The sequence below is a fragment of the Bison bison genome, unplaced genomic scaffold (assembly GCF_000754665.1).
Source record: "Bison bison bison isolate TAMUID 2011002044 unplaced genomic scaffold, Bison_UMD1.0 scf7180017864289, whole genome shotgun sequence".
Lineage (NCBI taxonomy): Eukaryota > Metazoa > Chordata > Mammalia > Artiodactyla > Bovidae > Bison > Bison bison.
The window spans coordinates 1,314,701-1,331,262 of NW_011494861.1; the positions used below are offsets into that span (position 1 = coordinate 1,314,701).

Here is a 16,562-nt window from a genome sequence, read left to right on the forward strand (position 1 = left end):
GTTAGGAAGTGTGCTTTCTCAGGGAAAGCTATAATCCTGATTTTCATAACTCTCAGTCATCAATTCTAGAGGCTTTGAGGCCACTCAGGAAAAAAATAAAAGAAATCTCCTTCCCTGGAGCCGCGGATTTAAAGTGGGAATTTATGCGCGTCAAAGCTCTCAGCTAGGCTACAATGAAGAGCAGTGACCCTTGGAAACGGCTGTGACAGCCCTCCCAGGCCTGGCTGCCTCCTCCGCCTCTTGTGACAGCCTTCCACAATGGAGCGGCCACTTTGGGGAACAGGGAAAGACGGCAGGAATACTAAGAGCTGACGAGAGGCTGGCTGTCAGGCCCTGGCCCCCTGGGATCCGATGTCCTGAGAGGAATTGCCACATCGCAGTTGCTCGGAGCCACAGCTCCCCTGGAACGGCTTGGGGACTGGGTCCCAGGATGGCTTTGTTCTGGGGTCAGCGGTCGCCAAACTCTGATGGGACAGAGCAGGCCTGCCCATAGCTGGACAGGCTGGTTCCCTCTCCATCCCAAGTTGGCTCCAGGCGCCCGCCTGCCTCTGGGCTCAGACAGCCCCCGACTCTGAACACACCTCATGCCTTATCCCTCCCACCTCCTCCTCAAGCCTGAGGACTCACGGGCTCCAACTTCTCTCTGAAGCTTCCCCAGAAACACTCAACCCCGCTCCCACTTTTGAATGCTTCCTTGCTTACCTTCAAGAGCACTGCTAAGCACTGGTTTGTTCTCATTGTGTGTCCTGGATAAGTATGCAGCTCTCTGGCTAAGCTGATGTATTCTTAAAGTCCACCCCCTCCCATGTCTCCCTGAGCACCCACCACTGAGTCGGCCACCCCCTTAGCACTCAGTAAAATTCTGCCTGGTTCCAGCTGCCATTTTAATTGTAGCCTCACATGACAAAAAATTGGGGTTTATTGTTCTATTCTGACTGGTTGGCAATGCCAAGAATGTAGACTTGTAAAGTCTCAATGCCAAAAGGAGAAATACCCAGCAGCTTTTGGTGTTCAGGCCACTCAGCAGAGAATTTCCCACATCCCAGGCTCGGATGGTGTCCAGGGGGCAACAGCACTACTTAAAGAGGCCGAGTGAAATCTCAGATGGCTGGTCCAGTGGAAGACAAGGTGAGAGAAAGAGACAGACAGAGATGATAAAAGCTTCCTGACACAGAAGGGAAGGACTGGGGGCTGGCTGGAACTTGCCAGAAAACTAGCTTAAAAACTGAAAATGGCCCAGGGCTTCTGAGCATGGGTGGGCTGGGCACGTGGTGACTGAGGCTGGAACAGGTTCTAAGGGGAGCTCCCCAGAGCCAGCCACCACGATTAGGGCGAGGGCAGGATGGACATTAAAAATCCAGTTGAGGACTGTTCTCTTTCATCTGGTCCAGCACAGGAGGCAGAACTTCTGTCCCATCGTCCACGTCTCCCCTCTCCTGTTTGGTACCTGCTGATGCTGACATTTATGCACAGCCTCTAAGAGGGCTGAGGTCTTTCCATCGGGGCAGCTGTTCTGATACCCCTCACCTGGGTGGTTGACATTATTAGAGCCCTCTCCATAGTGGGCCTCTTTAAAACAGATTTCCTTCTAAGAGGCCACAGATGGTGCAAGTCCTCTGTCCAGCCAGCACAACTTCTGGGTGGAAGGGAGGACAAAGGGTGGCTCTGAGCTGGGATGCTTGACTCAGAGCCATCCCACATGGTGGAGGGGACACATGCTGAGTGGGCAGGGAGACCCCCTGGGTGAGGCAGCTCTGGCAGGGCCAGCTGCTGTCTTTGTGTCTCAGTTTCTTCATCTGAGAGAGATGATGCTACCCACCAGCTTCCATCACAAAGTCAGTAAACTCACAGCCAAAATTCAATGTCAAAAGAATTCATGTCCATTATAGAAATGTGAGGGGAGGGGAACGGTTTGTAAATCCGCACATATCTCTCTTCTGTGAGCCCAGGAGCCCATTCATATCCTGCAGCTAATACAGACAGTAAGTTCTGGACATTTACATGACGTGTTCTAGTCTTTTCAAACCAAAAGCAGATTGGAGCCAAGGGTATAACTGAGAGGAGGGGAGAGGGAGACAGTGGGGACTCAGCCAGAGTGCCAGGGTCACAGCCCTCGGTCTGAGCAAGAACCTGGACACCGACTTAGCCAATAGCCGTCTCTCCCTCCATTTTCTTCTCAACGCTTCCCTGGAACTTTCACAACCAAGAACTAACACTTTGGGTTTCATCATAATAGCATATATTACACACACATACACACGAAGTCTAGAAACCACAACAAAGAATAATTAAAACTGAGCTCCAGATTATGGGTCCCTTCCTGTAAGGGAGACCAACCCCAAATCTGTCATGGAGAGAGAGGAACCAAAACTCGAGGGGACAAGAGAAGCTGAACCCATGAGCGCTCCCAGCACTTCTCGTCTCATTCACCACCTCTGTCACTTCGTTGTCACAGCGTGGCATCCCCCTCCCTGCCTGGCTGTCCCCTGCAGAAGGCCTGAGCTCCTTTCCTTTGTGTCACTCGAGAGGCAAAGGCCTCACACAAGCCAAGTCCAAACACACCCACACTCCCCTCGCTTCACGTAGGCTGCTCTTGGCCCATGAATGGGTGACTATTACAAACCATTGTAGGATGACATGGGAAGAAAAGCCATGTGGCCTCAGGTGGACCCTGAGTGTGTCCTTCTACCCTCTGACCTGTTATTAACTCAGAAGGAGGGAGGGTGAAAAACTGTGGCCAGAGACACACAGCCTCTGGGTAAGTCGTACCCTTCAAATACGGAGAACCAGAAAGACATCTGGTGTTCTGTGGACACTAGGGACGATTCTATAAAAAAAAAGAAAATCAGGATTTTTAGACTTTGGTTAAAAGTTTCACTTATAACTCTCCTTTAAGGGAAGAAAGAGGATGTTTTGACCTTGGGACCAACTTCAGAAAGTTTCTTCTCAGAGAAAGGAAGGCTGTGACACGTGGCTTACACCTCTCCAAGATGACGGGTTCTAATAGTGGGCGAGCCCAGCAAGGTTCAACACTGCAGAAGCAGCTCCGCTATGAAGAACAGCGTCCCAAACCACAAACACCAAAGTTGCTGTCAACAACAGCTTCAGCCCTCTCACTATGTGGCAGGTAGTAATGTCATTTCCAAGTATGGTGGCCAGTGTGCCATTGGGACCGGCCGATCCTCAGTGACAGCTGGCTCTGCCTGTCACCAGCCACAAGGCTTGGCTCAGAGCTGCCTGCTGTCATGTGTAGAGTGAGGATCACCATACCTCCTCTCAGGGGCCACCGTGATGACTAGAACCAATCTACATGCCCAACCAGGGTGGCTGTTGTTATTTCTTTCTTCTGCTGACAACAACGCCAGGTTATCCTGATCCTGTGGAGAAGGTCTCCTTGCGAGTCTACAAGTCCTCACTTCGGCAGGTTGGAGAAATGTTGTGTCCCTCTAAGAGGCCGAGGGGAAAGAGGTTCATGACCAACTGATTTGCTCCTTAGGGGGAGAGAAATTTGCCAGTTGATTCAATTACCTTTTTCAACCGATTTTCTTTCTTTTTTTTCCCACTCTCTTGGGGTTTTGTTTGTTTTTATCAACTTTTTTAATATTTATATATCTGTTTATTCCACACTTTACAGGCATTTCACAGTCAGAAGAGTCGGGAGCTGTCTTATTCCAGGAGTGTCAATGATTATTGACAGATAATTTCCTGGTTCAGAAAATGCAAGCAATGAACTCTATCCCACTCCTCAAAATGTCTGATCTTTTTATTTTTGTTTTGAGATTGCATATATTACTTTATGGTTTTTATTTATAATTATATGCTGTTAAATTAAATTATACTGTTTATTAGAATAAACAATATAACCTGTGCTCAGATAAAAGTGTTCTAACTTCTATTTCTATATGCAGTTTCTTAAGAAGAGTATATATATCAAATATCACAGTATGCATACAAAGGGGGCAAGAAAGGAGAATTTTATTCTTGATTTTTTCTGTACTCTTTGAATTTGCTAATAACTGTGCACATGAGTTTATTTCATCAGAAAGAGAAAGGACTAATCTGGCCAGTGGGTTTATAGGCTATTTTTGTTTTCCTTTTTATACTTTCTTGAATTAAAAAAAAAAAGAGGAGGAGTAGACAAACAGATAGAATTGAGTGCATAACCCAAAGGGACAAGGAAGCAGCCTGACTCAGCTGAGATCAAGTGACACAGGGTGAGTCTCCAAGGTGCTGCTTAGATTCAAGGGGCCTCCTGTGCGTGATTTTCAAGTTTCCCCCAAAGACAAACACCACCTTCAAGGTCACATACAGGAACCCTGTCATGTGGAGCCACTTTCCAGGTCTAGCTGCCCCTTGAGGATGCTTAATTGTTGCTGTTAATTCCTTACTTCTTCTCTTCTCTGTAAATAAACCTGTGTATTTGTCTAAAGGATAAGGACTCTCTTTGTTAGCAGTGTCACAATACTAAAAAATAAAGAATAATTTTGAATAATTAAAAATGTCAAACATCTAGAAAGGCTCCTAATTTCTAATTAGAACAGGAGCTTTTAACGTTTATGGAACACACATGTTGTGTTGTGTTGTGCTCAAACATGTCCAGCTCTTTGTGACCCCATGGACTGCAGCCTGCCAGGCTCCTCTGTCCATGCATGGGTTTTTCCAGGCAAGAATAATTGGAGTGGGTTGCCATTTCCTTCTCCAGGGGATGTTCCCGACCCAGGGATGGAACCTATGTCTCCAGCATTGGCAGGACGATTCTTTACCTATGCGCAACCTACTGACACTCAAATAATTAATAATTTTGAATAGTTAAAAATTTCAAACATCTAGAAAGGCTCCTAATCAGAACAGGCGTTCTTAACATTTTTGGATCATGGACCCTCCTTTCCCCCTGTTGGCACTGTGGGGAGGCCCACAATTCCTTTCTAAGGATAATGTTGATTTTAAACGCATAAAATGCTTAGGATTACAAAGGAAATCAAATATATTTAAGTACATCTATCAAACTATTAAAACCGAGATAGAGAACTTAAATATTCTTTCTTTAAAGCACTGAATAATATCTTAAAAAAAAACCTCACAAATATTATTTCCTAAAACTACATTAAAAAAATACAATCAAGTTGTCAAATAAACTCAAAAAAACAGTGTGTGATGACAACTACTTAGTTTTTGGAAAAGGTGAAGAACTACCCTAGTGCTTACATTGCTAGTATGGAATCTGGTCTGTGATGGTGTATTGGAAATAAAATAGGTACTTTTTTCTTTTTCTTTTAATGAAAATGAGGTGTCTGGCTACATACTAGACACCAGTTACAGAGAAAAATTAATGTAATCTGATAGGACAAATTTGCCTTTACCATCATTTTAACCCAGAATCCGATTTCAGAACCAAAATTAAGAAAGATGGAAAGTGATGGCAATTTTGCAACATATCAGAGTTAATACTGGATTCATTAGAAACTCAAGCCTTTACAGTGAACCAGACCTTAAATCATATGTCAGCAACTATCCTTTTAATACTAATTAATTGAATAAAATAAAAAATTAAATGCAACTTGATCTGGGAGAACAAAGTTGAAGTAACCACAGCATTGTGGACTCTGTGGGGTTTTCATGGCATCGGGAAGTAATTACACAATATTTTCCAGAAGTGAAACAGTGAGTCTAACTGGAAAAAAATGTGGAAACATTTAGTTAGAACAGTAGAGCAAGGTATTAAAGATCCTTTTAAGGGGTTAACTCTGGAGGAAAATATGCAAATAATTAGGTCTTTAAGCATGTTTTTAATTAGGATTCTAGGATAAAAGTCAGAGGTATATTATGGCGCTCCTGTGCTTTTCTTGAAAACCCCTTTTTTTGCAAAGTGATGCCTCCAACATGAAGACCCAGCCTGACCACTGAGGACACTTCAGAGAAATATGTGCCAGGTTTCCCGATGACTCCTGCCTTGTACACTGTGGAAGACTATGGTCACGTGGCTCCTCCAGTGTACATGGGCAAGATTTAACACAAGCTGGGGTAGCAACACATGGTTTTCATCTTAAGAGTCAGAAGTCATTCATGCCAACATCTTCTCTGAGTTCTTATGAATTCCAAGAGTTTCATGAAATCTGTTTTACTGACTTCATTTTGATTCCGGCTTCCAGTTTTCCATGGCTCTGTGCTCAATGCTTGTATTTCACTGGGAGCAATCCTATGTTAGCCATGCTACACAATTTCTCCTTATGTTTCTGGCATATATCATTGTATTGAAAATGAATTTCATGAGGACCAGATACGGTTTGACTTGAGGAAGGGTGAGTGAAAGTGAAAGTTGCTCAGTCAACTCATGTCTGACTCTTTGTGACCCCATGGACTATAAAGTCCATGGAATTTTCTAGACAAGAATACTGGAGTGGGTAGACTTTCCCTTCTCCAGAGGATCTTCCCAATCCGGGGATCGAACCCAGGTCTCCTACATTGCAGGTGGATTCTTTGCCAGCTGAGCCACAAGGGAAGCCCAGAACAATTGGAATGGGTAGCCGATCCCTTCTCCAGTGGATCTTCCTGACCTAGGAATTGAACCAGGGTCTCCTGCATTGCAGGTAGATTCTTTACCAACTGAGCTATCAGGGAAGCCTGAGGAAGGGTGAGCAGGAGAGAAAATTAAAAGCACAATGTACAATAACCATCCAACTCTCATGCATTCAGCAAATATCTGTTGAGTCCCTAATAAGTGCCATCTACTGTTCCACATACTGAGGATTCTTCAGTGAATGGATCAGACAGAAACTGAGGCCCTCATGGGGCCACCATGCTAGTAGACTCTGTACCATGTCTCACTAGACTTGAGGAATGACTCTCTGAGCCTCCAATCCAAAGGTGAAAAGTTCCATCAGTAAAGTGTATAAAGGGCAGTGATGGCACCAGATACTCACCCAAGGAGGGCAGGAATATAAAGTCCTTTCTGGAGTGAAACGCAGGGGATTTTGGCTATTGGCACGATGGCCAGAGCTAAGGCTAGACTAAAAGAGTAGACAGACATATGCTATGGACAGAATTATGTCCCCACCAAGTTCCCACGTTGACGACCTCACCCCAGTGTGACTGTATGGAGCATGGGAGGAAATGAAGGTTAAATGAGGTCATAAGGCCCAGTAGTTCCACTGCTGGGCATACACCCCAAGGAAACCAGAATTGAAAGAGACACATGTACCCCAACGTTCATAGTAGCACTATTTACAATAGTCAGGATACGGAAGCAACCTAGATGTTCATCAGCAGATGAATGGATAAGGAAGTTATGGCACATACACACAATGGAATATTACTCATTTATAAAAAGGAACACATTTGAGTCAGTTCTAATGAGGCAGATAAAAATGGAGCTTATTATACAGTGAAGTAAGTAAAAAAGAGAAAGACAAATACTATATATTAATGCATATGCATGGAATTTAGAAAGATGGTAATGATGATTCTACATGCAAGGCAGCAAGGAGACACAGATGTAAAGAACAGACTTTTGGACTCAGTGGGAGAAGGCGAGGGTGGGATGATTTGAGAGAATAGCATTGAAACATGTACATTACCATATGTAAAACAGATGACCCATGTGAGTTCAATGCATGAAGCAGGGCACCCAAAGCTGGTGCTCTGGGACAACCCAGAGGGATAGGGTAGGGAGGGTGATGGAAAGGGGTTTCAGGATGGGGGTGACACATGTATACTCGTGGCTGATTCATATTAATGTATGACAGAAACCATCACAATATTGCAAAGTAATTAACCTCCAACTAAAATAAATAATTAAAAAAATAAAGGTTCTTTTTTTCTTTTAATGAGGTCATAAGGGTGGGGCCCTGATTCTCTATGATTAGTGTCTTTATAGGAGACATCAGAGATCCGGCTCAGCCTCTCTCTGCCATATGAGGACACAGCCAGAAGGTGGCCATCTGCAAGCTGGAAAGACAGCCTTCACCAGGAACCAAATCAGTCGGCACCTTGATCTTGGACTTCCCAGCCTCAATACTATGACAAACAACTTTCTGTTGTTTAAGCCACTTGGTCTGTGGTATTTGGTTTTTAGCAGCCTGAGCTGACTACCATAATGTCATACATCTCCATCACTGAGAGACCTTCCAGTAACAAAGGGAGTTTGAATTACAAAAAATCACATCCAGGAAGATGCCTTCCTATGCAGTAAGCAACACATGAATTCTGGATTTGACTTTCGATATTCCCATTCAAATACTGCTACGAAACTATAAGATGAGGTCAGCTTAACACATCAGTAACAACGACACTGAAGACTCTTTGAAGAGCTAACTTCTACTTCAGATACCCTTTCATCAACCAAAAAAACCCCCCCAAAACCCCTTATGGTCCTAAACCCTCCTTACCTTGTTTATCCTGAGATAAATAAGCATTCGAAGAAATTAAACTAGCATTTTGCTATTTATTAGGGCAGAACTAACTGCTTTCTTTGGACTGGTGATTCTAACATCTATTTAGGTTATAGAGCATTTTGTGTTAAAGGAAGAATATTGCAAAAAAGTGATATACTGAATTCTATCATATCACCTGGAGAAGACTCTTGAGAGTCCCTTGGATTACAAGGAGATCAAACCAGTCAATCCTAAAGGAAATCAACCCTGAATATTCATTGGAAGGGCTGAGGCTGAAGCTGAAACTCCAATACTTTGGCCACCTAATGTGAAGAGCCGACTCATTGGAAAAGACCCTGATACTGGGAAAGATTGAGGGTAAGAGGAGAAGGGGACAATAGAGGATGAGATGGTTAAACAGCATACTCACTGACTCAATGGACATGAGTTTGAGCAAACTCTAGGAGATAGTGGAGGACAGAGGAGCCTGGTGTGCTGCAGTCCATGGGGTCACAAAGAGTCGGATATGAGTTAGCGACTCCACAACAATAAACATATCAATTAGGAAAAACTTCACTAACTGAAATTATAACAAGATCCTAAGTATATAAGGTTCCACATTCAAGAGTAGCAAAACAACCTTAAGAACGTTGCATTTCCAAAATTTTCAGCTACTAGTTGTTTGTTATTTGTTAATCTGTTTTGTTTTAACTAGCATTCTTCTGCCAACAATAGCACACCAAAGTTTAGGAAAATTTTACAGGGCAAGAAAAAATCTTTGGATTGAGAACATTTTATCTTCTCTCTTTGAACTAATTAGAAAGAGAATGCCAACATTAAGGTCCTGCTGTGGAATTCAGTTTGAGAAGCACTGTTACATCTAAACGTACAAAACATCTGGGCTTGGGACTTTCCCTGTAGTCCAGTGACTGGGACTCCTTACTTTCAATGCAGGGTGCATGGGTTCAATCCCTGATTGGGGAACTAGGATTCTACATGCTGTCTGGTGTGGCAGGAAAACAAAACAAAACAAAAACCCATCTGGGCCAAGGAATCTCTGACCAGTTCCCAGGCCTCAGAGTCATGATGATACTCAGAAATGGACAGAAACTTCTCAGACGCAGAGACAGAGAAGATGACCTGGTGAACCAAAAAGGCTGGTTTCCCATGGACGCAACTCACAATTCATCTTGTATGTTGTCTGTTAGTTTGAAGAGCTGCTCCTGGCCCTCTGCCTGGCTCTCCGAGTAGCGAGGAAGCAGGCCCTGGGGCCCTGTGCAGCAGCGTGGCTTCCGTACCCTCTGTGCTTGAGTCCTAGGGTGGGAAGGTGGACAGAAAAGCAAAGAGGTTACATGCTAATGCTAAAATGACTTCCCTTCCTTCCTTGTCTGAGATAAAAACACCACTTCATACAGGACATGCTCTAAATCTGCTGACCAGCATTAAACCCACATTCAGTACCCACCGTGAATGCACTTGGAAGAAAGTGGTTAAAATCTCCAGTTTTGAACAAGAACTTCACCGTTGCCATTTCCTAGACACGTGATCATGGGCAAGTCAGTTCACTTCTTCAACCCCCAGTTCTAGTTCTCTCTGTAAAATGGGATGACAGTACCTACCTTGCAGGATGGCTGTGAGGATCAAACAAAACTATGCCCATCAAGCCTGGGCTGGACAGAATGCGGGCTATCCACCAATGGTGACTCTTGTCCCTGTTATTATTATTGAACTTACTCTGGGTCACCCTCTGTTTTTCTAGGGATCTCTTCTGGAGAGACACCTCTGGACTTGGAAAAGGTCAGGAAGAAGTGTGAGAGGTTTGACTGTGAGTGAGAACACATCAGGCTCCCCATCTTCTAGGAGGAGCTCAGCTGCCTGGTGTCGGGGAGGGACACAGGCATCGCAGGAGGGAGGAGAGAGACTCCGTGGACCAGTCCCAGGCCACAGGCTGGGCTCCAACTCACGGTCTTCAGCTGTCGGTTGCCCAGAGGAATCTGCTTTGCTATGGCTTTCAGGGTAGGCTGGTGTTGTCTTTTTCCACAAACCATATACAGGGTAATTGATAAGTACTTTCTGGTGTTTTCCTAGAAACAGGAGTCCATATTTGTCTTGGAAAGGCTGTGCATATTTCAGATGACTGATAAGAGTGTGCCTGGTCTGTCCTCGGCCTTGTACTTGGTGTACTTTTCATTATTTGTTCCTGGATTCCAGTGAAGCAAAACACCCCTCTCTAGACACATCTAAATGAGAGGCTGAGGCTTGCCACTCCTGAATCATGAACTAAGAGACTTACTTGCAGGGGCAGGAAAGTGCCTGGTAGGCAAATCAGGGTAAAAACACAGGGACAGAAGCAGAAATTTGCCACAGGCCACACCATGGGTGAGATGTAAAGATAGGACAACTCAAAAGCCCTCCCAGGCCCACGCCAACACTCCACCTACCAGGCCACGTGGGCTCAACCTCCATACCTGGGTAATGCTTGATTTGGGCTTGGAAACCAGAAATCCAGTGATTAATTTTATAAAAAGTTCAGTAAAAAGGATGCCCCAAGAATACACTACTAATTGTGTTCTCCGAGTGAGACTAAAAAGAAGTTTTGATCATCTGCACCAAGGGAATGGGTAAAAAAAAAAAACACACCCAATTTTAATTACAAGATATATTCACATACTCCTGCTGTGCACAGTCTCAATTCCTTCTTTAAGACTGAGGCCCACTGCTGGTTATTTAGATCCCAACAACTGACTGAAGGGGGCTCCCCAGGTGACTCCTGCCAATGAAGGAGACATAGGAGACAGGGGTTCGATCTCTGGGTCAGGAAAATTCCCTGGAGAAGGAAATGGCAACCCACTCCAGTATTCTTGCTTGGAAAATCCCATGGACAGAGGAGGCTGGCAGGCTGCAGTCCATGGGGTCACAAAGAGTCACACATGAACTGAGTGACTGAGCATGCAACTGACTGAAAATATGGAGGGCAGCAGAGAGGGCTGCCATTAACCCTTCACACAGACGCCAGACAACTGTTGTTGTAAGGATGCTGGCAAAACACTGCGTGGGAGAGAAACCAGGGGAAGGAGTGTGCAGTGCTTTTCCAGGTAACTGAGTTCTGTTCTTATCTCCTGGTCCAGTGAAACATCTACCGTCGTTTCAAACACTGTCTAGGACAGGCTAAAAACACATCTTTTCCTCAAGTCAGGCTTCCTATCCTATCACCCCTGAAGCTCCTGGAAGAGGCCTGGGTGCCGTGGCCGAAGCCCAAAGGCCCTCAGGAGGCCTGCCAGGCGTGCTCACCTACGTCTTTCAGTATAAGGCTGCATCCTGACTCCTCTCCCTACATCCTTCTGGATCTACTGGGAGGATCGAAGGCTCAACTTTCACACATGCCCCAAATCTCTCTCTTTCTCTATCGCTCTTGTAACTGATAAATGATCTCTGGATTTGGAATGGATTGCTCCAGTAGTTTTGTAACTTATTCTGTTTCCACTCCTGTCCTTCTCCTCACAGCAAGTTGTTTCAAAAACAAGTCAGGTTAAATTGGCCATGAGCTCAAAATATATTTGCTTCACATCCCACTTAAATAAAAATATTTGCTTATTGCTTGGCTCTCCACCTGGAATGTAAGCGCCATGAGAGGAGGGATTTTGTTTTATTCCTGGGTTCATGGTAGAGAAGCAGCAGTATGAACTGAATAGATGAATGACGGCATTTGGAGGTGGGGGTGGGAAGAGGTATAAAGGCCACTTTGACCACTGAGCTAAAAACGAGAGATGATACGCAAACTTTGCTGAAGAGATTACAGACCATGAATGCTCCGCTTTGAAAGCCAACAAAATTAAAGCAGAATATGAACCAGCTCAAATCCCAACTTCCTGAGGGAAAGGTCAAGGGTGTGTCTGGCCAGTCAACTAGTCAAAACAAAGAAGGCGCATGAAGGCAGAGACATGACAGTAACATCTCTGTTGACACATGTTTTCCTTAGAAGAAACATTCTTTTCATGAGTATTCAAAGCAGGGAAAAAACATGCTACCAAGAAGGGGAAAACTCAGTGAGAGTCCTGCCCTCCTTGGGTGAGATCCGAGAAGCCAGAGCAGGCAAGGAGAGGTGGCCCGTTTCTGGATCTGCGCTTCTGAGAACCACATCCCATGAATAACAACCACAGAACAGTTGTGAATGTAAGTAAGTGGCCCTCTATTGTCACCAAATAGCTCTCTGGTGCCTACAGATGGTCTTGATTCGGTAGCCTCCCTCCACACCGTCCCCAGAGTTCTGTGATCCATTCTTCCCTCTACGCCCAGTGCATTATCTTCTACCTTTCAAACTCTAAACACACCTGAATGCCAGATGTGCTCCCTCATGGGTATGCACTGCCTGTTTGTTAAGTTTTCTTATCTGTCTCCCCAACAGGTCCTCACTCCAGGTTGTTGTGGAGTGTTCAGATCCTGCTGCCTGGAGCTGCTTGCTGTGGCATTCAAGGCTCACTGTCCACACAGACACAGGAGGGAGGACACGGAGTCACCCTTGTGGTCTCCTGAAGGTCCCGTTCATAAGAGGCAATCTAGACATATATTCTTACTAGAAACAGAGATGGATTAAAGGCATTCTTTCCACAGTCTCCTACGTCCTTATCATTGCTGGTAGGCAAGAAAGGATTCCTACTTCTCCGAAACCTAATTAAAGTGTTAACCTCCTGAGGTCCAAGTTGGGAGGCTGGGGAGTGGAGGAGTTAAAACCATTTGCATGTGAAAAAATTTAGTTCCAGACTTCAGCCAACAGAAAGTTTAAAGAGACATCTTCAGTGCAGGCCCTCATGTGTTATGGGAACTGCTTTATTCATATACTGACCATGGCACTAAAAATTCGAGCATAACCCTTTGAGATCAGGATGACTGTACATGTCACAATCCTAAATCTGTTCACTCTGGGATTCAGGAATACAGTTCAGCTCAGTTCAGTCGCTCAGTCATGTCTCTTTGTGACTCCATGGACTGCAGCACGCCAGGCTTTCCTGTCCATCATCAACTCCTAGAGCCTGCTCAAACTCATGTCCATCTAGTCAGTGATGCTACCCAACCATCTCATCCTGTCGTTCCCTTCTCTTCCCACCTTCAATCTTTCCCAGCATCAGGGTCTTTTCCAATGAGTCAACTCTTTGCATGAGGTGGCCAAAGTACTGGAGTTTCAGCTTTAGCATTATTCCTTCCAAAGAACACCCAGGGCTGATCTCCTTTAGAATGGACTGGTTGGATCTCCTTGCAGTCCAAGGGACTCTCAAGAGTCTTCTCCAACACCACAGTTCAAAAGCATCAATTCTTCGGCGCTCAGCTTTCTTTATAGTCCAACTCTCACATCCATACATGACTACTGGAAAAACTGTAGCTCTGACTAGATGGACCTTTGTCGGTAAAGTAATGTCTCTGCTTTTTAATATGCTGTCTAGGTTGATCATAGTTTTTCTCCCAAGGAGCAAGCATCTTGTAATTTCATGGCTGCAGTCACCATCTGCAGTGATTTTGGAGCCCAAGAAAATAAAGTCTCTCTGTTTCCATTGTTTCCTCATTGATTTGCCATGAAGTGATGGGACCAGATGCCATGATATTTGTTTTTTGAATGTTGAGTTTAAGCCAACTTTTTCCCTCTCCTCTTTCACTTTCATCAAGAGGCTCTTTAGTTCCTCTTCACTTTCTGCCATAAGCATGGTATCATCTGCATATCTGGGGTTATTGGTATTTCTCTTGGCAATCTTGATTTCAGCTTGTGCTTCACCCAGCTCGGCATTTCACATGCTGTACTCTGCATATAAGTTAAATAAGCAGGGTGAAAATATACAGCCTTTAGCAATTTGGAACCAGTCTGTTGTTTCATGTCCGGTTCTAACTGTTGCTTCTTGGCCTGCATACAGACCTCAGGAGGAAGGTAAGGTGGTCTGGTATTCCCATCTCTTGAAGAATTTTCCACAGTTGTGATCCGCACAAAGGATTTAGCATAGTCAATGAAGCAGAAGTGGATGTTTTTCTGGAACTCTCTTGCTTTTTTGATGACCCAACGGATGTTGGCAATTTGATCTCTGGTTCCACTGCCTTTTCTAAATCCAGTTTGAACATCTGGAAGTTTACATACTATTGAAGCCTAGCTTGGAGAATTTTGAGCATTACTTTGCTAGTGTGTGAGATGACTGCAACTGTGCGATTGTTTGAACATTCTTTGGCATTGCCTTTCTTTGGGATTGGAATGAAAATTGACCTTTTGCAGTCCTGTGGCCATTGTTGAGTTTTCCAAATTTGCTAGCATATTGAGTGCAACATTTTCACAGCATCATCTTTTAGGATTTGAAATAGTTCAACTGGAATTTCATCACCTCCACTAGTTTTGTTCATAGTGATGCTTCCTAAGGCCCACTTGACCTCACACTCCAGGATGTCTGGCTCTAGGTGAGTCATCACACCATTGTCATTATCTGGGCCATGAAGATCTTTTTTGTATAGTTCTTCTGTGTATTCTTGCCACCTCTTCTTAGTATCTTCTGCTTTTGTTAGGTCCATACCATTTCTGTCCTTTATCGAGCCCATCTTTGCATGAAATGTTCCCTTGGTATCTCTAATTTTCTTGAAGAGATGTCTAGTCTTTCCCATTCTGTTGTTTTCCTCTATTTCTTTGCATTGATCACTGAGGAAGGCTTTCTTATCTCTCCTTGCTATTCTTTGGAACTCTGCATTCAGATGGATATATCTTTCCTTTTCTCCTTTGCCTTTTGCTTCTCTTCTTTTCTCAGCTATTTGTAAGGCTTCCTCAGACAATCATTTTGCCTTTTTGCATTTCTTTCTTGGGGATGGTTTTGATCACCGCTTCCTGTATAATGTCACGAAACTCTGTCCATAGTTCTTCAGTGGTGTTCAAAAAAACCAGTTAGATCACTGTTCCTAAGTCACTTGCCTGTATGTTCCCATGAACCTATTAGCATCTGGAAGGAAAGGACTCCATTCTTTTTGTTTTAAACTGGACTTCTGGACTAGACGCATCATTATCCTCAGTTTAGGGCCCACTATCATCACTGGCTTTTTATTTATTTTAAATGACATAATAAACATCTGTGAAACCACTATCCCTTGTGTGAAAACCCCATTGTCTGACCATACCTTGAGTCTATCTGTGTGGTCCTCTCCCTCTCCTCCCCATCCCCATTCCTCTTTCCTTTTCCTCTTCTGAGATAGCCACTACTCTCTATCTTGCACTTACCATTCCTTTACTTTCCTTCTGCATGGAGTCGTATCACATTTCAAAGTATGCTCTGGTATAGTCTTGTTACATTTTCTGGTTTTCATTGTTTGGGGCTTCTGAAAAAGGATGGCACTACCTTCTTATGTTTGCAGACTTACTTCTTCCTCCTTGAAGTCCTATTGTTAAGATTCAATCACTCTTCTGTGTGCAGCTATAATTCAGTTATTGTACTGGCTTATAATTATTCCACTGTATGAACAGACCATCACTCATCCAGCTTCCTGTTGATGGCACATGGAGTATTTCCAGGTTTTGCTACTACAAACAATGCTGCTGTGTACATTCCTATACCTGTTTCCTGGTGAACCTCGACAAGAGTTTCTTTGGGTACATACTTAGGAGCTGTTTGCTAGACCACAGGGCATGAATGTTCAGCTAACAAGATAATTCAAACTGTTTTCAGAGAGGCTGAAACAATTTACACTCCCACCAGCAATGCGTTTCAGAGAGCCTAGTAACCTGTATCCTTTCCAGCACTTTTGGTACTGTCCAGGGGAGCACTGTCCAGCACACAGCCACTGGCCATGTGTGGCTACTGACACTTGAAATGTGGCCAGTGTGACTGAGGAACAGAATTTAAATTTTTTCCTTTAAATGTGCTCAAATTTAAATAGCGTATTAGATAGCATTGGTCTAGCTTCTAACGTTTTTTTGCTGCTTGAATGGGTTTCAAATAGCATCTTGTCTTCTCATGCCCATCTTCCCCTTTCAACCTACAGCACAAGGGATTCCATTAAGAAAAGAGGTGCAGATGTGGAGCAGAGCAGAAAGATCAGCCTCCAGGCTGCTCTTGCCCGTCAGGGCTGCTCTTGCCCGTCAGGGCTGGGACGTCCTGGGACTGTCTTCTGGCTTCCCCGCTCACCATCACCTTTGCTGGTAAGACATGATGCCTCTTGGGCAGGGTCCTGGTACCACCA

At 44.3% G+C, this 16,562-nt stretch overlaps 1 protein-coding gene across 1 annotated transcript in view; it reads right to left on the reverse strand.

The window, feature by feature from the left end:
- Window positions 1-16,562, reverse strand: part of VPS13D (vacuolar protein sorting 13 homolog D (S. cerevisiae)) — a 274,572-nt gene that overhangs the window by 6,543 nt on the left and 251,467 nt on the right. The window contains exon 69 of the mRNA XM_010850181.1: window positions 9,552-9,683. Within this exon, the coding sequence (XP_010848483.1) occupies window positions 9,552-9,683 (132 nt within the window). The remainder of the gene's footprint in view (window positions 1-9,551; window positions 9,684-16,562) is intronic.